This window comes from Dendrobates tinctorius, unplaced genomic scaffold, assembly GCF_039654945.1.
Source record: "Dendrobates tinctorius isolate UK_male_01 unplaced genomic scaffold, ASM3965494v1 ptg000241l, whole genome shotgun sequence".
Classification (NCBI taxonomy): Eukaryota; Metazoa; Chordata; class Amphibia; order Anura; family Dendrobatidae; genus Dendrobates; species Dendrobates tinctorius.
The window spans coordinates 21,716,382-21,735,677 of NW_027361908.1; the positions used below are offsets into that span (position 1 = coordinate 21,716,382).

The window sequence follows — 19,296 nt, forward strand, 5'->3', positions numbered from 1 at the left end:
AAATAACAGTTCAGAATAAATGTGGCCAGAATTGCATAGACTAAAGTTAATCTTTGTGTAAAGCGTTATCATTAGACTTTATGTAGAATTAATGCTGTGATTTTCCAATGGTTTCATAAAAAATATTTATACAGATTAATTCTGAGGTCTGGTAATAAAAGTTAAATATTACAACATTTTCTTAAGCTGCTTTAATAGTTTGGGTATAAAAATGTGCTTATGCATTCCAATATGTAAAATGCCGTTAATTTCCTTCCCTCATCTCACTTTATTCTCTAGGGAACAATAATTTGACTTAACAGCCAATTTCCAGAAGATTGAAGGAAAATGCTCCTGTGCGGTTAATGTACAGGGCTTGTAATTATAAAATTTGACTCGTAGAGACTGACATCACAGTCCAATAAACCTATAAAATAAGAAACTTTAAAGGTTTTTTCCTGCAGCTTTTTTTTCTTTGGTGCCAAGCACTTATCAATCGGTAGTTGCTAACTACCTGCTTGTTTTGCCATTTATCATGTACCGATGTCCTCCTGCTCAGAGTGGCCATACTCCCTCTTCCTGTGACATCATTCTGACAGGACAGTTCCTTCTCTTACTCTCTGTTTTGTCTACAGGATGTCACTGACAACATCGTATTGATTGATAACCAGTTCCCCGCTGCCCAACTCAGCACACATGTGCATGTTAGTCCGATTTACATTGTATTCAGACCGGCAATTGTCATGCCAACCCATCAGCGTCTCAGAATCATGTGACAGGGTTGCTCATGGGCTTTGTGACGCGCTTCCTGTAAGCGTGAGTTGAATGCCGCTGTCAGAGATTGCCAGAGGCATTTAACATGGAGCCCGCATTAAATGCTTGGACACAACCTGTGACGTACCTATAGTCATAGGTCGTGAAGGGGTTAAAAGTTTGAGGTAATGATATTTGTAGAATCTTTCCTCATGAGCAGTGGTTTCCAGTTCACTAATATTCTAGAACTTGAATTTGTGTTTTGCAACCATTTTCTTTAAATTCTATCAAAGATTTTTGATGGTGGTCACATTAGGTAAATATAATGGCCACTCCAGATTCTTCCAGGAATTCTTCTCGATCCAAGCCTTGGTGGAGGTACCACTGGTATCATTGTCCTCTTGGAAGGTCCATTGATGCCAAAGGTTTAGCTTCCTCAGATAGGACATGATGTTTTTTCTTATCAATTCCTGATACTTGATTGAATACGTGTTTCCCTCCAGGCACTGCAGGTTTCCATTTACACAGAAACAAAAGTAGCAACAGAGCATCATGGAACCTCTACCATTCTTCATTTTAGGCCAGGAGGCCTTTTCAGCTTATGCTTCATATTTCCTCGAAACATACCGATGATTTATAGGCCCGAAGAGTTCCAGTTTGTTTCATTGCTCCACTTAACAGAATCTGACATCTTTTGTGGGTTTTCTTTGGCTTTTTGGCCAGTAAAGGTATATGTTTTGGAGTTCGGCATGGAGACCTTCAGTGTTTAATAAGCAGATTACTGTGCAAATTGTAACCTTGGTGCTTGTTGCCACCATACAGTATCTTGCTGCAGGTTTTTTACAGTCATTTGGGAATTTTCAACTACCTGTCTCCTTAAGAATCTTGTGGCAGCCGGTGATAGCTTCTGCTTTCTGCCATGTCCAGGCATTATGAATTATGTTCCTGTATTTGTTTATCTACAGTTTACTACTGGTTCAGTGTTATTTGTAGTATGTATCCTGAATCATAGAATCATAGAATCGTAGAGTTGGAAGGGACCTCCTGGGCCATCTGGTCCAACCCCCTGCTCAAAGCAGGATTCGCTAAATCATCCCAGTCAGATGTCTGTCCAGCCTCTGTTTGAAGACTTCCATTGAAGGAGAACTCACCACTTCTCGTGGCAGCCTGTTCCACTCATTGGTCACTCTAACTGTCAAAAAGTTTTTTCTAATATCTAATCTGTGTCTCCTCCCATTCAGTTTCATCCCATTGCTTCTAGTCTTTCCTTGTGCAAATGAGAATAAAGTTGATCCTTCTACAATGTGACAGCCCTTTAGATATTTGTAGACAGCTATTAAGTCTCCTCTCAGTCTTCTCTTTTGCAAACTAAACATTCCCAAATCCTGCAACCTTTCCTCATAAGACACTACACTACAGTCCACTACATCATAGATTTCATAGAATGTTAGAGTTGGAGGGGACCTCCCAGGATCATCGTGTCCAATCTTCTGTTCAATGAAGGATTCACTAGCCCTTCTCAATCAGATGTCTGTCCAGCCTTTGTTTGAAGATGTCCATTGAGGGAGAACTTACCACCTCTCATGACAACTTGTTCCACTCATTGATCACCATCACTGTGAAAAAGGTTTTTTTAATATCTAATCTGTGTCTTCTCCCTTTCAGTTTCACTCAGTTGATTCTCGTGTTTCCATGTGCAAATGAGAATAAGGATGATCCCGTTACACTGTGTGATGTACCAACTAGTGTATTGAGAGACAGGTATGTATCGCACAGACAAAAGTCTGCTGCGATCTGAATCCAGGGTAGGTTGCTGGGTCTTGTTGTCCCATAACCTGTATATTAGTAAAGAGCTGGATTTTAGGGTTAACCAGAAAGTGATGGGTGGGACTGGTTAACCACATACCTCCCAGGGGTGTGTCTGTGATGTCAGACAGGTTCTATATGCTTCCTGGTTGCACCAATAGAGGAAAGATGGCCATGTGTGAGACTGGAGCTTGCTGGAGCTCATGAAAGCCCAGGAAGCTAATGAGGGTCTGGACCAAGATAAAGGCACACTGTGATGCCTCTTCAGGAATTCCACCCTGTTAAGCAGGTAACCCAGAGATGGGGAATTGTGTGAACTGACCGGTGTCAGTTATGGAAATGTGCGAACATAGTGGTTTATGATTATGTAATAAACCAGAGATGGACTTGTTTTAATGAAGAAACTGTTACCATGTGTTCAAATTTCACTGCCAAGTGAGTCTACCCCAACCCGCTAGTGATCGCTATGTCACAGCTGTGACAGATATGTGTAGATAGCTATTAAATCTCATCTTAGCATTGTTTTTTGCAAGCTAAACATTCCCAGATCCTTTAACCTTTCTTCATAGGACTTACTTTGTAGTCCGCTCACCATCCTGGTAGGTCTTCTCTGAACTTGCTCCAGTTTTTCAATGTCCTTTTTAAAATGTGGTTCCTACAATGGACACTGTATTTCAGATGAGACCTGACCAATACACACTATAATGTGTGTGTGTATAATAATTCAATTATATATTAATGTTTTGTCAGTTGTAGACATGGATGGATCAATTTCACATCCTCATATTTTATTACTTGGACACGGGATTATTTCTCTTAGACACTTTTGACTAATGGGATATTAAAAATTATGAAGTTGTTGAATTCAGCTTAGACGTTAATCATGCAGTGCTTACTAATGAACTTGAAATAACCCCTTGATACCTGCTAAGGAATTAACTGTAAAATTTTCCGATCAACTATCCACTTTCATGTGCAGCCAGCGATAACACCATCAAACCCAAGAACTAAGAGGTTGTGTTTTACAAATGAAACCCAAGGATCAGTTCTTTTGCTCCTAGGGGAACGAGTTTTTCACTGCAGCCATGATTAATGCATACTCTTAAGTGCCTAAATATTCACTAGGAAGTTTTCACTAAATGAAATATTGACTCAACATGTGAGAAACAGCTGGAAAAAACTACTGTTGAGATCCCCTAACTCCCAGATATATTTCTTAACACATATATCAACTTGATTTGGCACCCATTTTATTTAGAACTACTCAGCACTGGTTTGTACAGTCTTTTTTCTCTGTGGATATATTGACTTCACTCATCAACATCTTCTTTAAAGTGATATTTGATCCAATTACATTTCTTCTTTAATACTTATACGCTTACTCATCCTGGTTGTATAAATCCCTTTGATAATTTTACAAGTATAAAATCCTGCTAGTTATGATAATATTCCCGTGATATAAAATTAGAAAAAAAACTGTTGAGGGACTGTTGTTTTTTGACAAATCTTCTGATAGATTAAAAGTTATACTTGCATTTGAAAACGCTCTAAAAAAAAGAAATAAAATAATCCTTGTATTCACTACCTCTCTATCGCCCAATCCTAATCTTTGTTTCATACTGAAGTAGAGCTGTTTATTGATAGTTTGTCTGATAATCAAGTTTCAAAGCCCTTTAATTCCTTCATAAAATATTAGACAAATGCCATGAATGGGAAGTACATCTCACAACTCTCTGTACACATGCGTCATGATGATCGAAAGGACAAAAGACGTGTGCTTGTATGATTAACATAGGAGGCAAATTGTGAATGACATCAGGGCTTCTGTATCGGCCAGAATTGCAGATAACTCTTATCTCAACCTTTTATTTATACCTTTTAGATGCCACAGTCCATGCTGATTGCAGCATCTAAGTGGTTTACTAAGGGAATTGGCCCTGACCCTGATTCCAATGATGCGTGTACTGCATGTTTAAGTTGTGACACAATCAGAGTTTGTAGATGCAGCAGAGCTCAGAAAGCAACCCCTACCCATTTCACAGTCTTTTGTGTACGTAGTCTATTGACAGCTGCTTATCAGAGGGAGAGGGCGTGGTCAGACCACTTGGCATGAGGGAACTAGTCTGGTCAGTCATCTCCTGGTAATAAAACTGGTATTGCATGGAAACAACAGAACACAGTCTAATAAGTAAGATATCGCTGAAATCAGTGTATTTGCCCTTATCTCATGCTGTCCTCAGATTACATAGCAAAAAACTGGTGATTGATTTCTTTTGAGAGGACAACCAAAAATGTTTACTGTTTTATTAAGTAATTTAAAAGCTAATACAAATGCTCTTGTAAAAACCTGAATTATAAACTTTTCACATTTTTGAACCAATATAGTAAACCTGTAATGGATTTCTTTGCTGATCTTTTCCCAAAAAGAAGATTTAAAAAAATACTAAAAAGCTTTATGAATCCCAAAATTGCACCAAAGCCTATCACCCATCTCTTAATAAGTAAGTCCTCCCAGTTCTTTATCCATGAAAAATAAAACAAGCAGTAGCAGGGATTCTATCGCTCATGAGTAAGAGTGGAGATTTTGTATACTTTGTCTGATGGGCGTTACACTATATTCTGACTCATAATTCCTTCAAATTTCAGGATAGATGGTACAAACAGAACATCAGCACAGTCCATGGCGTGGACTTTTGCCAATTTGTTTTTGGCAGTGTTTGAAGATAAATACATGTGCACACTTGAAAATCCCTTTTGGAGATACATCAGATTGTACATGCGATACGTGGATGATGTGTTCATAGTCTGGGATGATGATCAGAAAAAGTTTTGTGGTATCATGTACATCCTAGAATCAATGAGGAATGTTGATCAGCTATTTAGGCAGGATCCCCATCACTTCCGTCTTTCCTTTGTCCCGTGAAAGCGCTTGCAGTACGAAACGGCCATACTGTAGTCCTCTTGTTGTCTCCACCTCTTCTCCCTGCCACTATGTTTTAAGCTGCTTGAATAAATTATCACAACTAATATGGTGAGTGCTGCCTTTCATTCTATTTTTGGACATTGATGTTGCACATAATATACCGGCAACCATCCAGATGACTGTCGTTCCATCAGACTCCTGAGGAGCGGTCAGGCGAGGTATACTGTAACCGGCATGGTGGTCCCGGTGCCGAGTTTTACTCCTTTCTCTGTTACTGGCAGTTGAAAAATAAAACTGTTATACACAGTTTATACTACACATTGCAGAACTGGAAAAGTTAAATCTTTTAACTATTTCCGACAACAAATAGTTTAGTTATAAACAATGCTGTGGAGTCGGTAAGCTAAACCTTCGACTCCTCAATTTCCATGACTCTGACTCCATGACTTCGACACCTTCATACCAGGGCTGTGGAGTCAGTAAGCCAACCTTCAACTTCAACTCCTCAATTTCCATGACACCAACTCCAACTCCACCAAAATGGGCTCCGACTCCACGACTACGACTCCACAGCCCTGGTTATAAACTGTTGAGAAAATAAATTAAGTGAATATATTTGGTGCAATGAACCAAAATTCATCCGTAGGTGTACAGTGTTTTGGGAACATTTTCAAATACATGACTCTAGCGCAGTGTTTTCCAAACGCCAGTCCTCAGGGCCCCCAACTGATCATGTTCTCAGGATTTCCATAGTATTCTACAGGTGATGGAATTATTATTAAGGCATCAGAAACAGTCACTGGTTCTCACCTGTGCCAATAGTAAGGAGATCCTGAAAACATGATGTGTTGTGGGCAGTGAGGACGGTGTTTGGGAAATGCTACTCTAGTGGAAGATTGTGACATATGTCTCTATATGGCAAGACGCGGCCGATATCACTTTGAGTGTACTGTTTTTCTTTGGAGTTATTTTCCTCTTTGTTTTTGTTTTATCATCACAATAAAGCTGAAATTAAAAATACAGTATTAATAAGTATTTTCAAATCTTGAACTTGAAATGCGTCATTGTGTTGTGTCTTATTTATTTTAGTTTTACTTTACAAAAAACGTTACCTGCGTTGAGATTCCTGAATGACGATGAAATAAAGTCTGAAGATAAAAAAAACCACAAGGCACCTTCAGGAAGCTTCTTGGCACTATGTCAGCACCAAATTTCCAATATTAGTAAACTCTGGCATGTAGTAAATGGTGAGGAGAGGTATGTAGTAACATCTTAAGGAAAATATTAGTGATCATTGATGCGTATCCATCATCTTTCAACATATTTGTCTCCTTTTTTTACAGGCCATTGTCCTCTTTAGACAAACTGGGAATATACTGTAGTTCACTAAAAGAAATATTACAAATCAGTAATGCATATAGATATGCACATGAGTATGGTGATACAGACATTGCTGAAAGAAATGATGCAGAGCTTCTTAGAGACAATGCAAGTCAAGTAGAACTTCAGAGAAGGCAGCTTAGTAGTCCTATTATTAATGGTCCTCACGAAGATAAAAACAAAGACACAAAGCAGATCGCCTTCCAACAAGCTCACTGTGTGCATGAGCGCTCCTCCGCGAAAGCTAACAGTAGAGTAGACATGGGAAATCCACCTCGGCAATCAGAGATGTCAACTAAAAAAGGACATTCTAGAGAAGCGTAAGTAGCACATCTTTCATCTTATAGTGTCCGCCTTCTCAACCGCTGCACTGCTTAATACTCTTTACCATATCTTCATAAATGAATACTGGAGATCTTTTAATTATCTTTTCATAAATTCCACCATTATTTAACATTTTTCAAATTATAAGCATTGTTTGACTAATTTTAAAACATCGTTGTTTGACTTCACCAAAATAGACTCTTAATTTACCAGCATATCAGGAAAAGGGTGTAGAGTGGTGCGAACCTGTGTGATTACAGTCCACATACTGCGTGAAAGGTCTTCATTCTTTTACTATGAGCTCTCTCACATTGCAGTCAAATTTAATGCAGTATCTACTTGTGGAATATAAACTACTGTGAAAGTACCACCAGGAGAGATGTAGCTACCTTATAAATTACTGTCTTTTTTGAGCCTTGCAAAATGACCAGGGATAAATGCTAAGCCAGAAATCCCTCTACAGACAGCCTATTTTGGGGTGTTTGTTCCTCTTCTATAGAGCACAGTCTTGCTGGGTGAGTGAGACGCCTTTGAGTCATTGTGGGAGAAGAACTGATCCTCCTTTAGGAAACTATCTGAATATGCCTTTATTTACAAATTGCCTTAGGCAAATAATTCCTAACTAAAGATCCCTTAATAAAACATAACTTTTGTTAGTTTATTAATAATAATACATAAGGTATGTGCTCTATTAAAGCCATTTATAGTGTGAGGTCATTAGACTATCTATTAGACTACCATTAGACTAGGTAGTCATTAGACTACCTTTTATGACTACCTATTATCCTTTATTACAGGAGATTTTGCTACTATACATGATAATAACTGTTTCAAATTATCACACTATAAGCAGCTTTAGTATCTCTTCTATTATTTCTAAACACTGTTTTTCGGTGATTCCTTTGTATCCCCATTCATACTGCACCCACACACACAAATGATGCACCATTTGAAAGGTAAACTTGCCCCCTTCAGCAAGAAAATAGCCAAAAAAACACACATCCAGGATTTGATCACAAAATACAGTTTAAACATTAATTTTCATAAACCTGCAGTAAGGAAAAATGACCTGCAGGTGGCGCCACAGTACCCCAAAGCACACTACCAATACATTTGTAAACATACACTGCTTTTTCGCTCATTACTTCGCCCCACACACACAAATGATGCAGCATTTGAAAGGTAAACTTGCTCCCTTCAGCAAGAAAACAGCCAAACAATCCACACATTCAGGATTTTATCACTAAATACAGTTTAAACATTCATTTTCATAAACCTGCAGAAAGACACAATGACCTGCAGGTGGCACCTCAACCGGAAAACATTTTTTGGCCTCCTCTTATCAAACCAATTTATTGTATTACCAATCTACATATATAAATATCTGTCTGTGTTCATCATCTCAAGAAATACATTTACATTTGACCAGCTTGCTTTTTCTGAAATTGCCTGCTCCCCCGACAACCAATGTGCAAAAATTTCGCACGAGCCAAGCTAGTACGATATTAGTATAATTTCCTGTACTGAAATAGAAGTGACATCACTAGGTGATATCATTTAGGCCTCTAAAGCTATTAAGTGCTCTTGTGCTAGCATGGGTATGACAATATTTTATGGCTATACTTGAACTAATTAGTAGAGTTGAGCGACTTTTGGTTTTTTATGGTCGAGTTTCGTTTCGTGAAACCCGACTTTTCCAAAAGTCGGGTCGAGCAAGATCGGCCGATTATAGGGAAAAGTCGGGGTCGTCCCGAAACACGAAACCCAATGTAAGTCAATGGGGAATAAAAGTCAGCAGTGAGAGGAGGACAGGAAACACACCTACAGTGCTCATTTGAATGCCAAAAGCATCAATTCTTCTTACTTAAGCTGGTCAACCTTAATTAACTTCATAATATAAGTTACGCACTGAAAAATGGGGGTTATTTGGCTAAAGTTGTGGGTGGGTAGGGCTGGCTCCAGGTTTTCATGTGCCCTGGGCGAAAGAGCGCCCCTTTATCACATACCACAACTCATCATGCTCCGATACGGCAGAGAAATAGCGGTATAGTACAATGAAAAATACTTCACTTTCTACATCTCATGACGAGGCCCATCTATTTCTCCATACAGAATCATTGGTCCCATATAATGTTTGAAACAGTATATGATGCGCTCCACATAATGCTACAGTATATGTTGGTCCCCATGGATGAAGCTCCACTGTCTTATGGGCCCAAATAATGCTCCAAACATAATGGGCCCCATTTCTAATGCTCTAGTGTATAATGGGCCCTGTAAATGCTGCTCCAGTGTCTGATGTCCACCTTTGGAATGTTCCAGTGTATGGTGGGCCCCATCTATCATTCTCCAGAGTATAGTGCTCCCCAAAAATTGCTGTCCCAACATTGAAAACAATCAAATAAGTCTCCTCGCTAGGGAATCCCTGTACTAGTCTGGACTCCTCGTCGTCCCCATCTTCCATCTCACTGCACAGTATTTCAACCTTGCAAGTGCTGTGATCCTGAGCAAGCAGGGGGGGCCCACTCGTTGGCGACGGCACTGGCACAGGGCCCCTGATAGTACGGTGGTGTGTCTGATGGCGGGTGGGCCGAACCTGCACTTTCATCTGCAGCTTCCTCTTTGTCACCGTGTAAGATGGAACTGTATATGGGAATGGTAACCTGAGTTTCATCAGGGTCAGATTCAGGCCGTGTAGCGTGCGAGGGGAATGTAGTGGTCTGGGTCAATGTACCAGCAGATTCATCGAGCAGTGGCTGGGCATCAGTGCACTTGTGTCGCCCCCAGGAGTACGGTCGCCACAGTGGCATTACCTTCCTCCTAGGGAGTGTGATGTCATGCTTGGGAGCAACGAAGGATCTCTCTAGCAGGTTAACTGATTGGGCGGCGTTATTCCCACGAGTCATGACCCTCCAAACAGCGTTCATGAAGGCAAAGTGTTTGTTTTACGTGGGCAGTATGGTTGCAAAGCTGAACCTTAAAGGAATGTCCAGAAGGGCACCACCAGGAGTGGAGCCTACGGCGTAATTTGATTCAACACGGGCAACCTCAACCATGCCAGCTACAGAACAGATGCACACATTGCAAGCTTAATTCCGTTAACGAACGAGACTCCGTCATGCCCCGCGGTCCGAGTCCGGCTTACTAGAGGGACACGTGAGGCTCTGGCACATGAGATTGGCCAATAACTGGTGTGTCATGCCCTTACATGTCCGTGGCTGCATGTGCGCTACACTGAAAAGGCCAGCGTTTGTCGCTTACAGGTGCAGATAACCCGCTGAACAACGTTAGTGATGGGGATCACTGATTACAATTATTACTCGCGAACGATGATTTCCCAGTAAGTGCAGGTCAACCGCAGTTCCGGAATTAGGCCTAACCGACATTCCTGAAAAAATGAAAAACTTACGTGTGCAAACCACAGGTGCTGAAGCTTGCTTAACAGCTCGCCAGCCGTTCTCACGCCCAGTATGGATTACACGTGATTGCACAAAGGTGAGAAAGGGTACCGTATCCCCGGATAACATGTATGGATAGCGTACACATTCAAAAGATATGTCTATACATCAGGAGGCAGGCTCAGACGGTGTTAGGCCCAGTATGGCTTGCAAGTGATTGCACAAAGGTGAGAAAGGGTACCGTATCCCCGGATAACATGTATGGATAGCGTACACATTCAAAAGATATGTCTATACATCAGGAGGCAGGCTCAGACGGTGTTAGGCCCAGTATGGCTTGCACGTGATTGCACAAAGGTGAGAAAGGGTACCGTATCCCCGGATAACATGTATGAATAGCGTACACATTCAAAAGATATGTCTATACATCAGGAGGCAGGCTGAGACGGTGTTAGGCCCAGTATGGCTTGCAAGTGATTGCACAAAGGTGAGAAAGGGTACCGTATCCCCAGATAACATGTATGGATAGCGTACACATTCAAAAGATATGTCTATACATCAGGAGGCAGGTTCAGACGGTGTCAGGCACAGTATGGATTTGACGGCCCAGACTACACAGCGGAGGAGCAGGGAGAGGTAAAGATTGCAAATGCTGGGGCCCTGCCCAAGCAAGGGGGGCCCACTCATGGGTGTCGGTACTGGCACTGGGCCCCTCATAGTACGGCGGTGTGTCTGACGGCGGGTGTGCACCACCACCGTCAGAGACACTTGATTGCACAATGAGGGACCCTGTGCCAGTGCCCGCGCCCAAGAGTCGGCCTACCCACCTGTCCAGGGCAACGGCACTCGCACGGTGTCGTGCGCTAGGTGGTGACCCCGGCTATGGGGGGGGGGGAGGCTGCACAGTTAGGGAGTTTTAGAAAGTGGCATATGTTGATGTTGGACATTCAGCTGATGCAAAAGGTGAAATAGGTCAAGTCCCAGGAAGAGGTGGACCAAAGCAAGCCATTTTTCTGTCACCCTATGTGTCATCAGGGGAAGGTGGGACAAAATCCTTGGAAACCCATGCATGGTTCATTTTAATGAAGGTTAGATCATCCACATTTTGGGTTGACAGACGGGTCCTTTTTTCTGTCAGGATTGATCCAGCTGCACTGAAGACTCTTTCCGATAGCACACTTGCAGCTGGGCAAGCGAGCTCCTGTAAGGCATATTGTGCCAATTCAGGCCAGGTGTCCAGTTTAGCGGCCCAGTAGTCAAAGGGGAATGACCTGTGTGGGAGAACATCGATATGGGAGGAAAAGTAGTTTGTAACCATAGTTGACAACTGCTGTCTCCTGTCACTTTCCATCGATGCAGTATTACCAGTTGTGTGAGCGGTACTTGAAAAATCAGTCCACAACATTGTCATGAAACCCCTGTCTCCAATGCCACTTCTGCTGTGTGCACCATGAACACCTCTGCCAAGCTGCCCCCGGCCCGTACGGCTCGTGTGAGAACCATCACCGCTGCTGTGTGCTGGGAATGCCTCAAGCAACCGATTTACCAGAGTTGCTTGTTTATTAGCCAATATTAGGTCAAGGTTCTCCTGTGGCATGATGTTTTGTAATTTGCCTTTATAGCGTGGATCCAGGATGCTGGCCAACCAGTAGTCGTCATCGTTCATCATTTTGGCAATGCGGGGGTCCCTTTTTAGGATCCGCAAGGCATAATCTGACATGTGGGCTAATGTTCCCGGTGTCAATGATGCACTGCGAGTGCTGGTTGGAGGAGCACTTTCTGGCAAATCCACATCCCTCCAGTCACGCACAAACCCTGTACCAGACCTTGCCACGCCAACATTTTCACTTGCCCCACAAGATGCATCCTCCTCCCCTAAGTAATCATCCCCATCATCATCCTCCTCCTCCTCTTCTTCCTCCAACTCGTCCAGGAGAGGTCCCTGAGCAGACAATGGCTGAATGTCATCAAGGATTCCCTCCACCTCTTCCTCCTCGTCAACATTGGCTGCAGACGCCTGCTCCTTAAGGTGCATCAAAGTTTGCATGAGCAGACGCATAAGTGGGATGCTCATGCTTAGGATGGCGTCGTCTGCGCTTACCAGCCGTGTGCATTCCTCAAAACACTGAAGGACTTTACAGAGGTCTTTCAGCTTCGACCACTGCACACCTGTCAACTCCATGTCTGCTCTCAAAGTGCCTGGCCGTGTATCCTCCCACAAATGCATTATGGCCTGCCTCTGCTCGCACAGCCGCTCCACCATGTGCAGGGGGGAGTTCCACCTTGTTGCAATGTCGATAATAAGGCGGTGGTTGGGAAGGTGGAGCAATCGCTGCAGCTTCTGCATACGAACGGAGTGTACAGGCGACCGGCGGATGTGCGCGCACAGTCTTCGCACCTTCTGGAGCAGGGCTGTTAACTCCGGATAATTTTTGAGGAAGCACTGCACCACCAGGTTCAAGGTGTGAGCCAAGCAAGGTATGTGGCTGAGTTTTGAAAGGGCTATGGCTGCCACAAAATTACGGCCGTTATCACTAACTACCTTGCCTGCCTCAAGATGTACACTGCCCAGCCATGACTCAGTTTGTCGCTTCAAGTACTCGGCCAGCACCTCGGCGGTGTGTCTGTCGCCCAAACACATCATCTGCAACACAGCCTGCTGACGCTTTCCACTAGCTGCTCGATAGGGGGCCACCTCGTGTGCAACAGTGGCAGCTGCAGATGGAGTGCTCGTACGACTGCGCTCTGTGGACCAGCTTTCGCTTCTGGAGGAGGAGGAGGAGGGTGGAACGCCTACAGCCAACTGTTTCCTATACCGTGGGCTAGGCAGCACTGTCCCACCACCGCTGTCCCCTGTGGACCCTGCATCCACCACATTAACCCAGTGCGCAGTGATGGACACGTAACGGCCCTGGCCATGCCGACTGGACCATGCATCAGTTGTGAGGTGCACCTTTCCACTCACTGACTGCTTGAGTGCATGGACAATGCGGTCTTTCACATGATGGTGGAGGGCTGGGATGGCTTTGCGAGAGAAGAAGTGGCGACTGGGTAGGTCATAGCGTGGTACTGCATAGGCCATGAGTTCGCGGAAAGCTGCGCTTTCCACCAACCGATAGGGCATCATCTCAAACGAGATTAGTTTGGCAATGTGGGCGTTCAAACCCAGTGTACGTGGATGAGAGACTGAGTACTTTCTTGACCTACTCATAGTGTCTGGGAGGGTGAGCTGGACTTGAGAGCTGCATATGGTGGAAGTAGCGGTGGACAGGGCGGACTGAGAGAGGGTTGATGATGGTGATGGAGTTGGTGTTCTTTCTGATGGCCTAGATTCAGTATTTCGTTGATATAACTGGGATTCCCTGACTGCTGTGGCCTTGCAACGACACCTCAACATTTGCTGCTGTGCTAACCGGTGGGCTTACAGTGGGGGATAGCGTTGCTGACTACCTTCTTTGTGATTAGTTGCACATGTGGCACTTGAGGTTTGGTGTTGTGTCCACGCTTGCAAGTGCATGCTGGTTAAATGTCTAAGCATGCAACTGGTATTCAAATTTTTCAGATTTTTCCCTCGGCTAAAGATCTTTGCGCACTTCTTACAGATAACCTTGGCCTGATCATGAGGATTTTGTTCAAAAAAGTGCCACACTGCACTCTTCCTACTTTGGCAGACATTTTGCGGCCTAGCACGCTGTGATGTTTTGACCCTCTGGACAAGCTGTCCAGCAACTCTATTGATTTTTGGAACCTGTCTTTGGAGTGCTCCGGGCCTGCCAGATAACAGCTGTTGCGATGTCGATGTCTGCTGTGGATGCTCCTCATCTGAGCTATTGGAAGCAGCACCCTCTTCCCCCAATGGATGCCAATCTGGGTCAACAACTGGGTCATCCATCACCTCCTCTTCAATTTCATGTGCACCTTCCTCTGTGTCACCGTGTATGGTGGTATAGTGTGCGGGAAGGGGCACCTGAGTCTCATCAGGGTCAGAATCTGGCTCTGTACACTGCGAGGACAATGTAGTGCTCTGAGTGAATGTACCAGCAGAATCATCTATCAGCGGCTGTGCATCAGTGCACTCCATGTCAGATTCATCTTGGCCTGGGTAATTCACCATTTCACTTGATAATCCAGGCATGGTATGTGAAAACAGCTCCATGGAGTAATCAGTAGTATGGCCTGCGTCATCCTTCAATCTTGGTTGGGGTGAAGGACACAAGGAAAGGTGTGGTTCATGAACATGAGCCTCCAATGACGACTCAGTGCTTTTACTTTTTACAACTTCAGAAGAGGAGGCGATAGAGCTGGAGGCTGAGTCAGCAATGTAAGACAAAACTTTTTCCTGATGCTCTGGCGTTAAAAGCGGTTTGCCAACTCCTAGAAAACTAAGCCTTCGAAGCCTTATGGAGCCAGACGATGACGCAGGCTCAACACCTCCTGCATTCGGTCCTATTTTGCTTTTGCCACTACCATCAGATCCACCACCAACACCATCATTACCAGCTGCCAACCCCCGCCCAATTCAACGGCCTCTTCCACCAGCCTTCCTCATTTTTGGTAGAAATGTAGACAAAATCCAACAAACTATATAGTAATGTAAAACAAGGTACAATGTGTCTATAGGACAGGGGAGATTTAGATTTTCTGCAGACACTTGTGGACACTGGACACTTGGATTGTGTGAGGCCCACTGAATATCAGAGCGCTATGTCACAGGCTCGATGCAGCAGGTGTGAAAAAAGTGACTACAGGATAAGGGAGATTTTGAATTTCTGCAGACACTTGTGGACACTGGACACTTGGATTGTGTGAGGCCCACTGAATATCAGAGCGCTATGTCACAGGCTCGATGGCACAGGTGTGAAAAAAGTGACTACAGGATAAGGGAGATTTTGAATTTCTGCAGACACTTGTGGACACTGGACACTTGGATTGTGTGAGGCCCACTGAATATCAGAGCGCTATGTCACAGGCTCGATGGCACAGGTGTGAAAAAAGTGACTACAGGATAAGGGAGATTTTGAATTTCTGCAGACACTTGTGGACACTGGACACTTGGATTGTGTGAGGCCCACTGAATATCAGAGCGCTATGTCACAGGCTCGATGCAGCAGGTGTGAAAAAAGTGACTACAGGATAAGGGAGATTTTTAATTTCTGCAGACACTTGTGGACACTGGACACTTTTGGATTGTGTGAGGCCCACTGAATATCAGAGCGCTATGTCACAGGCTCGATGGCACAGGTGTGAAAAAAGTGACTACAGGATAAGGGAGATTTTGAATTTCTGCAGACACTTGTGGAAACTGGACACTTGGATTGTGTGAGGCCCACTGAATATCAGAGCGCTATGTCACAGGCTCGATGCAGCAGGTGTGAAAAAAGTGACTATAGGATAAGGGAGATTTTGAATTTCTGCAGACACTTGTAGACACTGGACACTTTTGGATTGTGTGAGGCCCACTGAATATCAGAGCGCTATGTCACAGGCTCGATGGCACAGGTGTGAAAAAAGTGACTATAGGATAAGGGAGATTTTGAATTTCTGCAGACACTTGTGGACACTGGACACTTGGATTGTGTGAGGCCCACTGAATATCAGAGCGCTATGTCACAGGCTCGATGGCACAGGTGTGAAAAAAGTGAATTGTAGAATTGGGCAGAATAGGAATCTCCCTAGAGTGTAGGTCTGTAAGAACGGAACAAGTCCTCCACTTATTATTCCACAGTGACACACAGATAGCTTCACTGTGGCTGTGATAACAGCCATTACACGGTACTGTGTGAGGAGCGTACACCGCTGTATGGTGTGAATAAATGCACGCTCAGTACCTCAGCAGGACAAAAAAAAAAATTGGGATTGCTTTTAAAAAAGCAGTTTGCAGAGCAGTGGGGAAACAGCAATGCAGCTGTCAGGAAGCCTTAGAAGGCAGCCTAACAACCAACACCGCTGATCCACCACAATATAGCCTCCCCTTGCACTGCACACACAGTGACTGGTGTGTTGCACAGGCAAAATCGCTAGCAGCAGAAGCAGTTTTTTTTTCTTCTTCCCTGCCTAACGCTCTCCCTACAGAATCAGCAACCTCTCCCTATGCTAAGATCGGCAGAAGTAAGATGGCGGTCGGCGTGCACGCCCTTTTATAACCCCTGTGACGCCCACCAAAGCAAGCCAATCACTTGCATGCCCTTCTGAAAGATGGTGGTGACCCCTGCCTATGTCATCACGTTGCCCACAGTGTCCGTGGATCCTGATTGGCTGAAAAAGAGCGCTAAACAAACTTTTGAAACGCGACTTTGGCGCATAAGTCGCCGACCTCGTGGCCGACCTCATCCTAGGGTCGGGTTTCGTTTCATGAAACCCGACTTTGCCAAAAGTCGGCGACTTTTGAAATTGCTCGACCCGTTTCGCTCAACTCTACTAATTAGCAATTGATTTTCTTGGTTATTCCTTCACTGTGCTGTTCCAGTTTTTCTCACTAGCTAAAGCTCAATATCTACAGTTGTGGCCAAAAGTATTGACACCCCTGCAATTGTGTCAGATAATACTTAATTTGTCTTAAATGAAAAAACACAAAAAGAATTGTCCTAAAGCCAAATTGGATATAATTCCACACCAAACATAAAAAAGAGGGTGGACAAAAGTATTGGCACTGTTCGAAAAATCATGTGATGCTTCTCTAATTTGTGTAATTAACAGCACCTGTAACTTACCTGTGGCACCTAACAGGTGTTGGCAATAACTAAATCACACTTGCAGCCAGTTGACATGGATTAAAGTTGACTCAACCTCTGTCCTGTGTCCTTGTGTGTACCACATTGAGCATGGAGAAAAGAAAGAAGACCAAAGAACTGTCTGAGGACTTGAGAAACCAAATTGTGAGGAAGCATGAGCAATCTCAAGGCTACAAGTCCATCTCCAAAGACCTGAATGTTCCTGTGTCTACCGTGCGCAGTGTCATCAAGAAGTTTAAAGCCCATGGCACTGTGGCTAACCTCCCTAGATGTGGACGGAAAAGAAAAATTGACAAGAGGTTTCAACGCAAGATTGTGCGGATGTTGGATAAAGAACCTCGACTTAAATCCAAACAAGTTCAAGCTGCCCTGCAGTACGAGGGTACATCAGTGTCAACCCGTACTATCCGTCGGCGTCTGAATGAACAGGGACTGTATGGTAGGAGACCCAGGAAGACCCCACTTCTTACCCCGAGACATAAAAAAGCCAGGCTGGAGTTTGCCAAAACTTACCTGAAAAAGCCTAAAACATTTTGGAAGAATGTTCTCTGGTCAGATGAGACAAAAGTAGAGCTTTTTGGGCAAAGGCATCAACATAGAGTTTACAGGAGAAAAAAAGAGGCATTCAAAGAAAAGAACACGGTCCCTACAGTCAAACATGGCGGAGGTTCCCTGATGTTTTGGGGTTGCTTTGCTGCCTCTGGCACTGGACTGCTTGACCGTGTGCATGGCATTATGAAGTCTGAAGACTACCAACAAATTTTGCAGCATAATGTAGGGCCCAGTGTGAGAAAGCTGGGTCTCCCTCAGAGGTCATGGGTCTTCCAGCGGGACAATGACCCAAAACACACTTCAAAAAGCACTAGAAAATGGTTTGGGAGAAAGCACTTCAGACTTCTAAGGTGGTCAGCAATGAGTCCAGACCTGAATCCCATAGAACACCTGTGGAGAGATCTAAAAATGGCAGTTTGGAGATGGCACCCTTCAAATATCAGGGACCTGGAGCAGTTTGCCAAAGAAGAATGGGCTAAAATTCCAGCAGAGCATTGTAAGAAACTCATTGATAGTTACCGGAAGCGGTTGGTCGCAGTTATTTTGGCTAAAGGTTGTGCAACCAAGTATTCGGCTGAGAGTTCCAATACTTTTGTCTGGCCCATTTTTGGAGTTTTGTGTGAAATGATCAATGTTTTGCTTTTTGCTTCATTCTCTTTTGTGTTTTTTCATTTAAGACAAATTAAATGAAGATAATAATACCAAAGAATTTGTGTTTGCAATCATTTTCAGGAAGAAACTGAGTATTATCTGACAGAATTGCAGAGGTGTCAGTACTTTTGGCCACAACTGTATTTGCCTAAGGCAATTTATAAATAAAGTTATTGTTAACCTACGCCGATCCCTTGAACGAAATGAAATTGTTGGTGCATCTGAGTATGCCATCATAGAGGTAAATTTTTATGGGAGAAAAGTATGCAAATTGGCTCTCTTATAGAATATGTAAATTACCTTCAGTTTTGGAATTTACTATTATTCTGCAATCATCATTAAAGGTTCTGACATTGACTTATAGGTTTACTACCTCTCTTAGATGGTACTTTTGAGATGTTCCTTTTTTTGTTTTGTTTCTCCTGGACAGCTACTCACAATCTTATTACCTAAGGAGCACTGCCTGTAAAAAGTCCTACTGAGCTGCTGTCTTCAACTTTTTCCTCCCCTTCTTCCATGACCCGTAACTTTTTAAATTTTATGTCAATGTGGCCGTATGAGGGCTTTATTTCTTGCAGGTTGACTTGTACTTTTCAATGACACCATTGATTTTACCATATAGTGTACTGGAAAACAGGAAAAAATTACAAGTGCGATGAAATTGCAAAAAAAAAGTGTATTTCCACAATTTTTTTTTTCATTTTTATTTAACATGTTCACTTTAAGATAAAACTGACCTGGCAATATTATTCTCCAGGTCAGTACATGTATGCAGATACCAAACATGTATAGTTTTTTT

The 19,296-nt window shown here is 43.4% G+C and overlaps 1 protein-coding gene across 1 annotated transcript in view; it reads left to right on the plus strand.

Moving 5' to 3' along the window:
- LRRIQ1 (leucine rich repeats and IQ motif containing 1) overlaps window positions 1-19,296 on the plus strand; it is a 267,121-nt gene that overhangs the window by 119,785 nt on the left and 128,040 nt on the right. The window contains exons 14-15 of the mRNA XM_073556994.1: window positions 6,551-6,718; window positions 6,805-7,161. Of these exons, the coding sequence (XP_073413095.1) occupies window positions 6,551-6,718; window positions 6,805-7,161 (525 nt within the window). The remainder of the gene's footprint in view (window positions 1-6,550; window positions 6,719-6,804; window positions 7,162-19,296) is intronic.